This window comes from Bombina bombina, chromosome 5 (assembly GCF_027579735.1).
Source record: "Bombina bombina isolate aBomBom1 chromosome 5, aBomBom1.pri, whole genome shotgun sequence".
Taxonomy (NCBI): Eukaryota; Metazoa; Chordata; class Amphibia; order Anura; family Bombinatoridae; genus Bombina; species Bombina bombina.
This window is the reverse complement of record NC_069503.1, coordinates 475,404,817-475,417,952: the sequence shown is the minus strand read 5'-3', so window position 1 is coordinate 475,417,952 and position 13,136 is coordinate 475,404,817. Positions and strand designations below refer to the sequence as shown.

At 42.8% G+C, this 13,136-nt stretch overlaps 1 protein-coding gene across 2 annotated transcripts in view; it reads left to right on the top strand.

The window, feature by feature from the left end:
- The window catches only part of LOC128660486 (uncharacterized), a 308,731-nt gene that overhangs the window by 57,822 nt on the left and 237,773 nt on the right, over positions 1-13,136 (top strand). For both annotated transcript variants that reach the window (XM_053714361.1, XM_053714360.1), the window contains exon 7: positions 4,158-4,294. In XM_053714361.1, the coding sequence (XP_053570336.1) occupies positions 4,158-4,294 (137 nt within the window). The remainder of the gene's footprint in view (positions 1-4,157; positions 4,295-13,136) is intronic.

Sequence of the window (13,136 nt, the reverse complement as noted above, 5' to 3'; positions counted from 1 at the left end):
ATATGTTTTGTATACAATAAAATTGCTTAAAAGGACATTGAATTGCTGGACAAAACTACAATAGCATGTTTGTTACTCTACATGCTGTTTTTCCTCCAGAGCCTGCAGCTCTTTGGTGAAGCTCTGCATCTTCAGTCAAGGTTCTGCCATCTTGGAGCTTAGTTATTCTTGCACAATGTGACAGAAGCAATGTCCATTTACAGAAAATTTATTTCCAGCTTTTCAGCCTCTATATTTTGCACCTTGTGTTAAATATAAAGCTCCTGCTAACTGAATTTTATAAGTTACGTTACGTATCGACAATACTTAAGGAATAATGCAGAGCAATATAGCTGCTGCCAAAATGTAAAGCTCTCATTCTGGATCACGTATGCTAACCTGCACAATCCAGTTGTAAAAACCTGACAATGTCCCTGATCTGTAAATGTGTCCTCTTTCTGTCAGATGGTGCAAAAATCCCTAAGATGGAGATGACCATAATGAGCCTCACAAACCTGTCAATGTAATAGGTTTAAAGGGACAGTCTAGTCAAAACTCACTTTTATAATCAAATTTGCTTTGTTCTCTTGGTATTCTTAGTTGAAAGCAAATTCATGTTTTCACAGCTAGAGGGCATTAGTTCTTGTGTGCCATATAGATAACATTGTGCTCAAGCCTGTAGAGTTACTTATAAGAGGGCACTGATTGGTTAAAATGCAAATCTGTCAAAAGAACTGAAATAAGACGGCAGTCAGCAGAAGCTTAGATACAAGGTGTGACAGACCCTTCTGTCAGGACTGAAGGAGTTAATTGTGTTTAGCTAAGAATCTAATTTCTAAAGACAGGTTTTCTGGCCTCAGCTATTGTGTACTATAATTACATTTAAGTAATAAACAGGCCATTGTTTAATCACCCTCAGAGAGCAGACGCTAGGTGATAAGACAAGCCAAATGTGTTTAAGTTGTTATCTGCCTAAGTAAAGTATTTAAGTAATGTAATTCTACTGTTTCATAAAAGGGCGTCTTCCCCTTTTTATCTAAATGTACAAGAGTCTTTCAACCCCCCCATCTGGGGTCAAACCTGTATAAATACTAGGCATCTAGCCTTTAATAAATGACATTCTATTTTAAACCTGAAACTGGCTGGGTTGTGAATTGCTGATTCCCTATGCAGGACATTGTTCCCTGGTACTAACCCTTGGTACACTGTTGGTACCGTAACAATTGGTGGCAAGCGACGGATGAACCTTATCGCCCAGAAGAGCAACTACACAAGCCAGTAACCTCAGGAAGAGGGGGATTATTACAATACTGACTAAGATGGAAAGAGTACCAGGAACAGAAGGAACCAATGGGCCCAGCATAGCAGACAGAACCCCCGCAGAAGCAAGCTTTGATCGGGCGGTTAAAATAAGACTGGCACATTATGGACCCAACCCATCTGCGGAAATTATCGACCGGGTCATAGCAGCTGTGGAGGCCAACCTACTTCGCCAAAGCGGCGCTGCAGCAAACCCAGTGGAAAAGAGAAAAGTAAATTTTGCAGCTTTTAAAAACTTCCTGGAAACAGAAGGAGAGATTGATGGGTTCCTTGCGGATTTTGAGAGGCAATGTGCACTACACAAGGTACCCGCAGAGGACTGGGTCACGATATTATCCGAAAATTATCCGGCCCGGGCCTGTGAGGCTTTTCGGGCCATTCCAGATGAGGAGGTTGGGGATTATAATACTGTGAAAGAGGCTCTGCTCTCCAGGTATGCGGTTACACCGGAGGCATACCGGAGGCGGTTCAGAGACACTGTTAAATTAGCTGGTGATTCCTACGTTGAGTGGGCATGTAAGGTGCACCGCACAGCAGCTCACTGGATAGCGGGGTGCCAAGCCGTATCTGGGGAAGAGGTGCTGCAGCTATTCCTGTTGGAACATTGCTTTGACAAGTTATCAGCAGGAGTTAGAGAGTGGGTTCGGGACCGTAAACCCTCCACCCTGCATGAAGCTGCTCGCTTGGCAGATGAGTATATGGATGCCCGCAAACTGGACACTGCTACCACTAAGCCCCCTGCTAGAGTGGAGTACAGACCCCCAGTCACCCCAGCAGCTGCCAGTTACCAACCCCCCGGCGCACCGCTATACCACACGGCCTCCGGCCACAAACTACCCTCAGAGAGTCCGGTTCAATTCACAGGGCTACTCACAGCCTATTTGGTGCTTTGGATGTAAGCAACTAGGGCACAAAAGACCAGAGTGTCCCCTAAATGCAGCGAACCAAGCACAGTCCTGGAGAAGACCCGCCGGCGGAATCCCACGTAACTCTCAGCCTGCGGCCCGCTACGTAGAGGCGCAAGAATGCTGGAGCATCCTACATGAGGCAGGACCTTGTGCAAGCTGCCCACCGGAATAACCGGCAACTGGTTAAAGTGAATGGGAAGAAGGTCAGTGGTCTACGGGATACTGGTGCTACCATGACCTTGCTTCAAAAGAACTTGGTGTCTGAGAAACAGTACACTGGAGACACTGTGGCTGTGAGGGTAGCAGGGGGCGATGTGTTCAGCCTACCTGTTGCCAGGGTACATTTGGATTGGGGAGTGGGCGCTAGACCTGTGAATGTGGGGGTCAAGAAGGACTTACCTGCTGATGTTCTTCTTGGAAATGACTTGGCTCCCCTTGTTTCTGCCTATGCTCCCATGGGTCCCGCTGATGTTAACCCCTGTGACTACCCGTGCTCAGATCCGTGCAGCAGAGACTGACCCCCCTGCTGCTAAGCCCCAGGACGCTGAGCTCAGTAAATCTCTATCCGCTATTGATACGTGGAAGTCCCGTTACAATGCGCTGATGAAGGAGAAGAGGAGCGCAGAGGAAAAAGCACGTTTAGAACGTGAATCTCTGCTAGACAAGCTGCACCGACAGACTGCAGAAAACACCAGCTTGAGAGTGGGACATGAAACATTAAAGACAAACTTAGCGACACTTGAGGAGAAGCTGACGCTGGCTCATAGTGAGGTGCAGCAACTCAAGGGCACCCTATGTCAGTATGAAGGGATTGTGGATACCTATAAAGAGCAGGTACAGAAAACTCGTAAAGAAGCTGATGGGATTTTGAAGGACTGTTTAGCCCTAGTCTGGGCACTGAGGAAGTTGAACCCTTCTTTGTATGGACAGGAATTCTCTCTCATAACGGGAATACAGATGGATTGTCCTGGCAAACTGACATGCCTACCACCTCCTAGTCCGGTCATCCCCAGGTTGACCCGCCAAAGGGGTCAAGCCGGGTCTGCCGGAGTGTTCCACAAGGGGGAGATATGTGACAGACCCTTCTGTCAGGACTGAAGGAGTTAATTGTGTTTAGCTAAGAATCTAATTTCTAAAGACAGGTTTTCTGGCCTCAGCTATTGTGTGCTATAATTACATTTAAGTAATAAACAGGCCATTGTTTAATCACCCTCAGAGAGCAGACGCTAGGTGATAAGACAAGCCAAATGTGTTTAAGTTGTTATCTGCCTAAGTAAAGTATTTAAGTAATGTAATTCCACTGTTTCATAAAAGGGCGTCTTCCCCTTTTTATCTAAATGTACAAGAGTCTTTCAACCCCCCCATCTGGGGTCAAACCTGTATAAATACTAGGCATCTAGCCTTTAATAAATGACATTCTGTTTTAAACCTGAAACTGGCTGGGTTGTGAATTGCTGATTCCCTATGCAGGACATTGTTCCCTGGTACTAACCCTTGGTACACTGTTGGTACCGTAACACAAGGTAATCACAGAGGTAAAAAAGAAACAAAAACGTTTTGGTTATGCAAAACTGGGGAATGGGTAATAAAGGGATTGTCTATCTTTTTAAACAAAGTTCTGGAGTAGACTCACTTTCAAATATTTTTAAAGAGAGCATGCATGGGGAATAGTAACTCTTCTGTTGTACTTGAGCCCAGCAGTTTAATGCCCCTTTTAAGAATGCAAAAAAGGGATTTTATTTTTTAAATTGCTGAGTCTTATGACTTTGGAAAACATAATGTTGAATTTCTCTTCACTGTTCTGGGCAGGGATATCTCTCTTTTGTTAATGCCAAAACCCTTTAGTTTGGAACTGGAAGACACAATATCAAGGTTTCCTTCTTTTCTTGCCTAAAGCCTTTGCGTTACCCATGTATGCTAATATATTCTCATGTATATCTTCTGTTTCAGGTCTTGAATTTATCTATGAATACCATCCAGATAAAGAGGGAAATTGTATGTTTGATTGTACATTGTGTAATTTTAAAACCGTTTTGAAGAGCATGTTTAGGCACATCATTGGGGACAAGCACAAGATTGCCTACATAGTAAGTCAAGTGTTTAAGGTGCCTATTCAAATTCAATGAGAATTTTCAATAACAGCATAAAATATTTAATAAGGATCTGTGTCCAAAAATGCAAGTGAGTTAAAGGGCCTGTATACACCAATTTTCATATAACTGCATGTAATAGACTACTATAAAGAAGACTATACACAGATACTGAAATAAAAATCCAGTATAAAACCTTTAAAAAAAAACAAAACAAAAAAAAAAACTTAGAAGTTCCCAATTTAGCACTGTTGATGAGGTAGGGGCTGAAAATGGGTTGAGAAAACAAGAATGAATAAGGGATAACATCCCGAAACGTCGCCTGTTATCTGTCTTATATAATAAACATTAGATTAATGCTGTCGCCTGCTTGACTGATTTTCTGATACTTTGTTGGACCTTGAGCAGTGGTCCTTTTGGTGATGTGCATCAACCCCAGAGTGCTGACATTCTTATGTGCTTGAGAAAACAAGAATAGCAGACCCCCCCCCCCCCCTTCATACGAAAAGACCTATTATTCAAACAGAAGAATGTGGTAATCTATAGCCATCAGTATACATCTAAAATTTTGTGGCTTAGTTAGGAGTCTGTATAGTTCTGATTATTTGTAAATAACATTGTGCTGATTTTCAGATAGGAATGGATCTACAAAACATTTATGCAAAGAAAAATCTAGTTTACAATATCTCTGCAAGAAAAATAATCTCCTACATTTTTTTTTTTTTTTACACTAGAAACAATTCAGGTAAAACATACATCTATGCTCACAATACCCATATACTTTTTTTCTTTCCTAAGATATGGAGAGTCCACAACATCATTCAATTACTAGTGGGAATATCACTCCTGGCCAGCAGGAGGAGGCAAAGAGCACCACAGCAAAGCTGTTAAGTGTCACTCCCCTACCCATAATCCCCAGTCATTCTCTTTGCCTCTGTCAATGGAGGAGGTGAAGTTTTGTGTCTGAAGAAATGAATTCCTTTTTTGGGTATTTTTACCTGGAAGCAAGGATTTGGGTTTAGCTGAGTCCACGTCAATCTCCTCAGTAGAGTAGTGGTGGCTTTTAAGCAGTTAGGAAACAAAGTAAGGACTACCTCACAACTTCCTAACACATTGCTTCCCACGGTACAGAAAGCCAGAATTGGGTACTCTGTTCTTTCTTTTTTTACAGGTCTCTGTAAGGAGTATGTGTCCTTTTACACCTTGTGAGCTGTCTTCCTGCCGGACAGCTAGACTGCAGGTAAGTGCTTTTGTCTTCTAGGTCTTGGAGACTTGCACTTCAGAAGAATGTCATATGCAGTAGATGGGGACATTTTTAAAATCCTTTATACATGATTTTCTTTGGCAGTGGGCAGGCACATTATGTATGTTGAGACTAGGGGTTAATCTTATCTTTCTTCTACAAGATACGAGTCCACGGATTTCATCCTTACTTCTGGGATATTATCCTCCTGCTAACAGGAAGTGGCAAAGAGCACCACAGCAGAGCTGTGTATATATAGCTCATCCCTTCCCCTCAACCTCCAGTCATTCTCTTTGCCTGTGTTATACTAGGAAGAGGTAAAGTGAGGTGTTAGTTTTATTTTCTTCAATCAAGAAGTTTTTTATTTTAAATGGTACCGGTGTGTACTATTTTCCTCAGGGGGTTATGGAAGAAGATTTCTGCCCTGAGGTTGATGATCTTAGCAGTTTTAACTAAGATCCACACTGGTCCCTACAAGATTTCTGAAGGTAACATATGAGACATCTTCAGTGTGGAGACCGGTTTCATGCTACAAGCAGCATTAAGGTATGTGCAGCCTTTTATTTCTGAAGAGACTTGATATATCAGAACTGGCTGGCATTTATTTCCCTGTATGGGAATGGGGTAAGCAGTAGACCTGTTATACAGAGGGGTGTTACTGGAGCCCCCTGTTTTTTATTCTTTGCTAGTTGACATAAGGGCATTATATGACACTATGGGAGAGGCACAAAGAAAAACGTTTATAGAGTTTTTATTTTTTATAACCAGTATGACTTACTGGGATGTGTTTTGGGGTGTATATGTGTTTCCACTTAGTTTGGTTTAAAACCGCTTCTCCATGCGGTTGTGTTTGGGCCTACTCCGGCATCGACCTTAAGGGACGGGGGTTATTTTCGCACGCTCAGATGCGTACTTCCTTCTGACTAGGCTGCAGCAAGCAGCAACTCCGGTTGCTCCTGGACAGTGTATCTCTGGTCCGGAGTGTTGGCAAGTCGTTTCGAAGTACCCTGGGGGCAGGTAGGTGCCACAGCAGAGCTGTGGCGAGGTGCAGGGGGTATTTTTGGTGTGAACTGACGTTTTGCTGATCTAAGTTACTTTAGAGCCTTATTCTCCCCTTACTACTGGGGTGTAGTAATTTTTGGATAAACCAACGAGTTTTAGTTAAATTTTGAGACAATTTAACGTTATTTAGGCAATTTTGGAAAAATTGTTCACTTTTTCTTTTCTTAAAGACGCAGTACACGTTTTCAAAAAGTGTTTAGAAGCTATTGTGGAACCCCCTTTAACATTGTGTACCTCTTGTACAGAAAGAGCCTTACATTGTAAAGACCATATTTTAGGTCAAGAAAGTGTGTCTAAGGATGATTCTCAGTCTGAAGAGAATCAGGTTATGCCATCCAATTCTTCCCAAGTGTCACAACCTTTAACGCCCACACAAGCGACGCCAAGTACTTCTAGTGCATCTAATTCCTTTACTCTGCAGGAGATGGCTGCAGTTATGTCAAGTTATAACTGTCAGTTATGTATTATCTAAATTACCAGTGTTGCAGGGTAAACGCAGTAGGTCAGGTATTAATGTAAATACTGAATCCTCTGATGCTTTATTAGCTATTTCCGATGTACCCTCACAGTGTTCGGAGCTGGGGGTCAGGGAATTGCTGTCTGAGGGAGAAATTTCAGACTCGGGGAATGTATTACCTCAGACAGATTTGGACACTATGTCCTTTAAATTTAAGCTTGAACACCTCCGCCTATTACTTTGGGAGGTTTTAGCGACTCTGGATGATTGTGACCCCATTGTAATACCACCAGAGAAATTGTGTAAGATGGATAAATATCTAGAAGTACCTACTTACACTGATGTTTTTCCGGTTCCTAAAAGAATTTCGGAAATTATAAAAAAGGAATGGGATAGACCAGGTATACCGTTTTCTCCCCCCTCCTAATTTTAAGAAAAGTTTCCCATATCAGACACCATTCGGGACTCGTGGCAAACGGTCCCTAAGGTAGAGGGAGCAATATCTACCCTGGCTAAGCGTACAACTATACCCATTGAGGACAGTTGTGCTTTCAAAGACCCTATGGATAAAAAAAATTAGAGGGTCTTCTAAAGAAATTATTTATTAATCAGGGTTTTCTTTTACAACCTACGGCTTGCATTGTTCGAGTAACTACTGCAGCAGCTTTTTGGTTTGAGGCTCTGGAAGAGTCTCTTAAGGTTGAGACTCCGTTAGATGACATTTTGGATAGAATTAAGGCTCTCTAGCTAGCTAATTCTTTTATTACTGATGCCGCTTTTCAAATTGCTAAATTAGCGGCGAAAAATGCAGGATTTGCTATTCTAGCACATAGAGCATTGTGGCTCAAGTCTTGGTCTGCTGATGTGTAATCAAAAACTAAGCTTTTAGCTATTCCTTTTAAAGGCAAGACCCTTTTTGGGCCTGAATTGAAGGAAATAATTTCTGACATTACAGGAGGTAAAGGCCATGCCCTACCTCAGGATAAGTCCGTTAAGATGAGGGGTAAACAAAATAATTTTCGTTCCTTTCGGAACTTTAAAGGAGGACCCTCCGCTTCCTCTTCTTCCACAAAGCAGGAAGGGAATTTTACCCAATCTAAGTCAGTCTGGAGACCCAATCAGAACTGGAATAAAGGTAAACAAGCCAAAACGCCCGCTGCTGCTACTAAGACAGCATGAAGGGGCGGCCCCCAACCCAGGACCGGATCTAGTAGGGGGCAGACTCTCATTCTTTGCCCAGGCTTGGGCAAGAGATGTTCAGGACCCCTGGGCACTAGAAATAGTGACCCACGGTTATCAATTGGATTTCAAGGACTTTCTCCCAAGGGGGAGATTTCATCTTTCAAGATTATCTGCAGACCAGATAAAGAGAGGCTTTCTTACGCTGTGTAAAAGACCTTTTTACCATGGGAGTAATTTGTCCCTTTCCAGAAGCGGAACAGGGACAGGGGTTCTACTCAAATCTATTTGTGGTTCCCAAAAAAGAGGGAACTTTCAGACCCATCTTAGACCTCAAGTATCTAAACAAGTTTCTCAGAGTTCCATCATTCAAGATGGAGACTATTCGAACAATTATACCAATGATCCAGGAGGGTCAATATATGACTACCGTGGACTTGAAGGATGCTTACCTTCATATTCCTATCCACAAGGATCATCATCAGTTTCTAAGGTTTGCCTTCCTGGACAAACATTATCAGTTCGTGGCTCTTCCCTTCGGGTTGGCCACAGCACCCAGAATCTTCACAAAGGTTCTAGGGTCTCTTTTGGCGGTTCTCAGACCACGAGGCATAGCAGTGGTGCCTTATCTGGATGATATTCTGATCCAGGCGTCAACATATCAACTGACAAAGTCTCACACGGACACAGTGTTGTCTTTCCCGAGAACTCACGGTTGGAAGGTGAACATAGAGAAAAGTTCACTTGTTCCACAAACAAGGGTTCCTTTCTTGGGAACTCTGATAGACTCGGTAACCATGCAAACATTACTGACGGAGGTCAGAAAATCAAAGATTCTAAATACTTGCCGAGCACTTCAGTCCATTCCTCGGCCATCAGTGGCTCAGTGTATGGAGGTAATTGGATTAATAGTAGGGGCAATGGACATCATTCCGTTTGCCTGCTTTCATCTCAGACCACTGCAGCTGTGCATGCTCGGACAGTGGAATGGGGACTATGTGAATTTATCTCCTCAGATAAATCTTGATCAAGAAATCAGAGACTCTTCTTTGGTGGTTGTCGCCGGATCATCTGTCCCAGGGGACTTGTTTCCGCAGACCCTCGTGGGTGATAGCGACAACGGACGCCAGCCTTCTAGGCTGGAGTGCAGTCTGGAATTCCCTGAAGGTTCAGGGTGTCTGGACTCAGGTGGAGTCTCTACTTCCAATCAATATTCTGGAACTGAGGACAATATTCAATGCGCTTCAGGCGTGGCCTCAGTTGGCTTCGGCCAAATTCATCAGATTCCAGTCGGACAACATCACGACTGTGGCTTATATCAATCATCAAGGGGGAACAAGGAGTTCCTTAGTGATGAGAGAAGTATCCAAGATAATCCATTGGGTGGAGGCCCACTCTTGTCATCTGTCAGCGATCTACATCCCAGGAGTAGAGAACTGGGAAGCAGAGTTTCTAAGTCGACAGACTTTTCATCCAGGGGAGTGGGAACTTCACCCGGAGGCATTTGCCTCATTGATTCTCCAATGGGGCAGACCGGAATTGGATCTGATGGCATCTCGACAGAATGCCAAGCTTCCAAGATACGGATCCAGGTCAAGGGATCCTCAGGCCCAACTGATGCCTTGGTCGTTCAGCCTAGCTTATGTGTTTCCACCGTTTCCTCTCCTTCCACGCGTGATTGCTCGAATCAAACAGGAGAGAGTTTCAGTAATCCTGATAGCGCCTGCGTGGCCACGCAGGACTTGTTATGCGGATCTAGTGGACATGTCCTCTCGGCCACTGTGGAAACTTCCGTTGAGACAGGACCTTCTCATTCAAGGTCCTTTCCAACATCCAAATCTAATTTCTCTGCAACTGACTGCGTGGAGATTGAAGGCTTGATTTTATCGAAGTGAGGATTCTCTGATTCGGTTATCAGTACTTTAATACAGGCTAGAAAGCCTGTCACTAGAAAAATCTATCATAAGATATGGCGTAAATATCTTTATTGGTGTGAATCCAGGGGTTACTCATTGAGTACAGTTAGGATTCTGTCTTTTCTCCAAGAAGGATTGGAGAAAGGCTTATCAGCAAGTTCCTTAAAGGGACAAATTTCTGTGTTGTCAATTTTGTTTCACAAACGTTTGGCAGATGTGCCAGATGTTCAGTCTTTTTGTCAGGCTCTAACCAGAATTAAGCCTCTATTTAGACCAATTACTTCTTCCTGGAGTTTGAATTTAGTTCGAGTTTTTCAAGGAGTTCCGTTTGAACCTATGCATTCCATAGATATTAAATTATTATCTTGGAAAGTGCTGTTTTGGTTGCTATTTCTTCTGCTCGAAGAGTTTCTGAGCTTTCAGCGTTACAGTGTGATTCGCCTTATCTCATATTTCATTTTGACAAGGTGGTTTTACGTACTAAACCTGGTTTTGTTTCCAATAAGAATATTAATCAGGAAATTGTTGATCCTTCTTCTAAGAAGGAGCGTCTGTTACATAACCTGGACGTGGTCTGTGCCTTAAAGTTTTACTTACAGGCAACTAAGGATTTCTGTCAATCATCTTCATTGTTTATTCTGGAAAGCATAGGGGTCAGAAAGCTACGGCTACCTCTTTCTTTTTGGCTGAGGAGTATAATCCGCCTGGCATATGAGACTGCTGGACAGCAGCCTCCTGAAAGAATTACGGCTCCTTCTAGTAGCGCTGTGGCTTCCACATGGGCCTTTTAAAAACGATGCTTCTGTTAAACAGATTTGTAAGGCTGCGACTTGGTCGTCCCTTCACACTTTTTCCAAATTTTACAAATTTGATACTTTTGCTTCTTCTGAGGCTGTTTTTGGGAGGAAAGTTCTTAAAGCAGTGGTGCCTTCCGTTTAGGTCTCTGTCTTGTCCCTCCCTTTCATCCGTGTCCTGTTGCTTTGGTATTATATCCCACAAGTAAGGAAGAAATCTGTGGACTTGTATCTTGTAGAAGAAAAGGAAATTTATGCTTACCTGATAAATTGATTTCTCTTGTTAAGTGTGTTCAGTCCACGGGTCATCCATTACTTATGGGATATATTCTCCTTCCCAACAGGAAGTTGCAAGAGGATCACCCAAGCAGAGCTGCTATATAGCTCCTCCCCTCACATGTCATATCCAGTCATTCTCTTGCAACCCTCAACAAAGAAGGAGGTCGCGAGAGGAGCTGGAGTTTTTACTTAACTATTCTTCAATCAAAAGTTTGTTATTTTAAATGGCACCGGAGTGTGCTGTTTTTCTATCTCAGGCAGTATTTGGAAGAAGAAACTGCCTGCGTTTTTTATCTATGATGTTAGCAGGCGTAAGATCCACTGGCTGTTCTCGACATTCTGAGGAGTGGGGTAACTTCAGAAACTGGGAATAGCATGCGGGGTCCTCCGCAAATGAGGTATGTGCAGTACTTTATTTTCTGGGAATGGAATTGACTAAGAAAATACTGCTGTTACCATATGATGTAAGTACAGCCTTAAATGCAGTAGTAGCAACTGGTATCAGGCTGATAAATGTATGCGCAGTCGAGTTATATTCTAGGGACTAGAATTTGACTGAGAAAATACTGTTAACACTGAAATAATACTTAAGCCTTCTCTGCAGTGGTAGCGACTGGTAGCAGGCTTAGTGATAGCTTTGCATGATATTGAAAAATGTTGTTTTTTAATAAAACGTTTACTGGCATGTTATTCGTTTTTGTGAGGTACTTTGGTGATAAATCGCTTTGGGGATAATTTTTTTCCTCATGGCTGACATATTTTTCTGCATGGAAACCGTTATATCAGGGCTCCCACTGTTGTGATTGGAGTGGGAGAGCCCTTGTTTTAGCGCCTTGTTGCGCAGTTAAAATTATTGCACAGTCTTTCTGCTTCTTCCTCCTTGATCCAGGACGTCTCTAGAGAGCTCAGGGGTCTGCAAATTTCATTTGTGAGGGAGGTAATCAGTCACAGCAGATCTGTGACAGTGTGCTGACTGTGATTAAAAACGTTAAATCTTAATTGATATCTGTTTTATCCGTTTTGGGTATTGAGGGGTTAATCATCCTTTTGCTAATGGGTGCAATCCTCTGCTAATAATACACTTCTTGTTAAGAATTGTTTAATTATATCTGTATTTGTGAAGCGCTGCAGCGTTTTTTATATTGCTTGTAAACTTATTGAAAGTGATTTCCAAGCTTGTTAGTTTCATTGCTGAGTCTGTTTAAACATGTCTGATTCAGAGGAAACTGTTTGTTCATCATGTTCAAAAGCCAATGTGGAGCCCAATAGAACGATGTGTACCAATTGTATTGATATTGCTTTGAATAAAAGTCAATCTGTACCGATAAAGAAGCTATCTCCAGACAACGAGGGGGAAGTTATGCCGCCTAACTCTCCTCACGTGTCAGTACCTGCGTCTCCCGCTCGGGAGATGCGTAGGATTGAGACACCTAGTACATCTAGGCCCTTACAAATCACTTTACATGATATGGCTAATGTTATGAAAGAAGTATTATATAATATGCCCGAATTAAGGGGCAAACGCGATAGCTCTGGGTTAAGGACAGAGCGCGCTGATGACACGAGAGCCATGTCTGATACTGCGTCACAAGTTGCAGAACATGAGGACGGTGAACTTCATTCTGTCGGTGAAGGTTCTGATCCGGGGAGACCGGATTCAGAAATTTCAAATTTTAAATTTAAGCTTGAGAACCTCCGTGTGTTACTAGGGAGGTATTAGCGGCTCTGAATGATTGCGACACGGTGGCAATTCCAGAGAAATTGTGTAGGTTGGATAGATACTATGCGGTACCGGTGTGTACTGACGTTTTTCCTATATCAAAAAGACTTACAGAAATTATAAGTAAGGAGTGGGATAGACCCGGTGTGCCTTTTTCCCCTCCCCCGATATTTAGAAAAATGTTCCCTA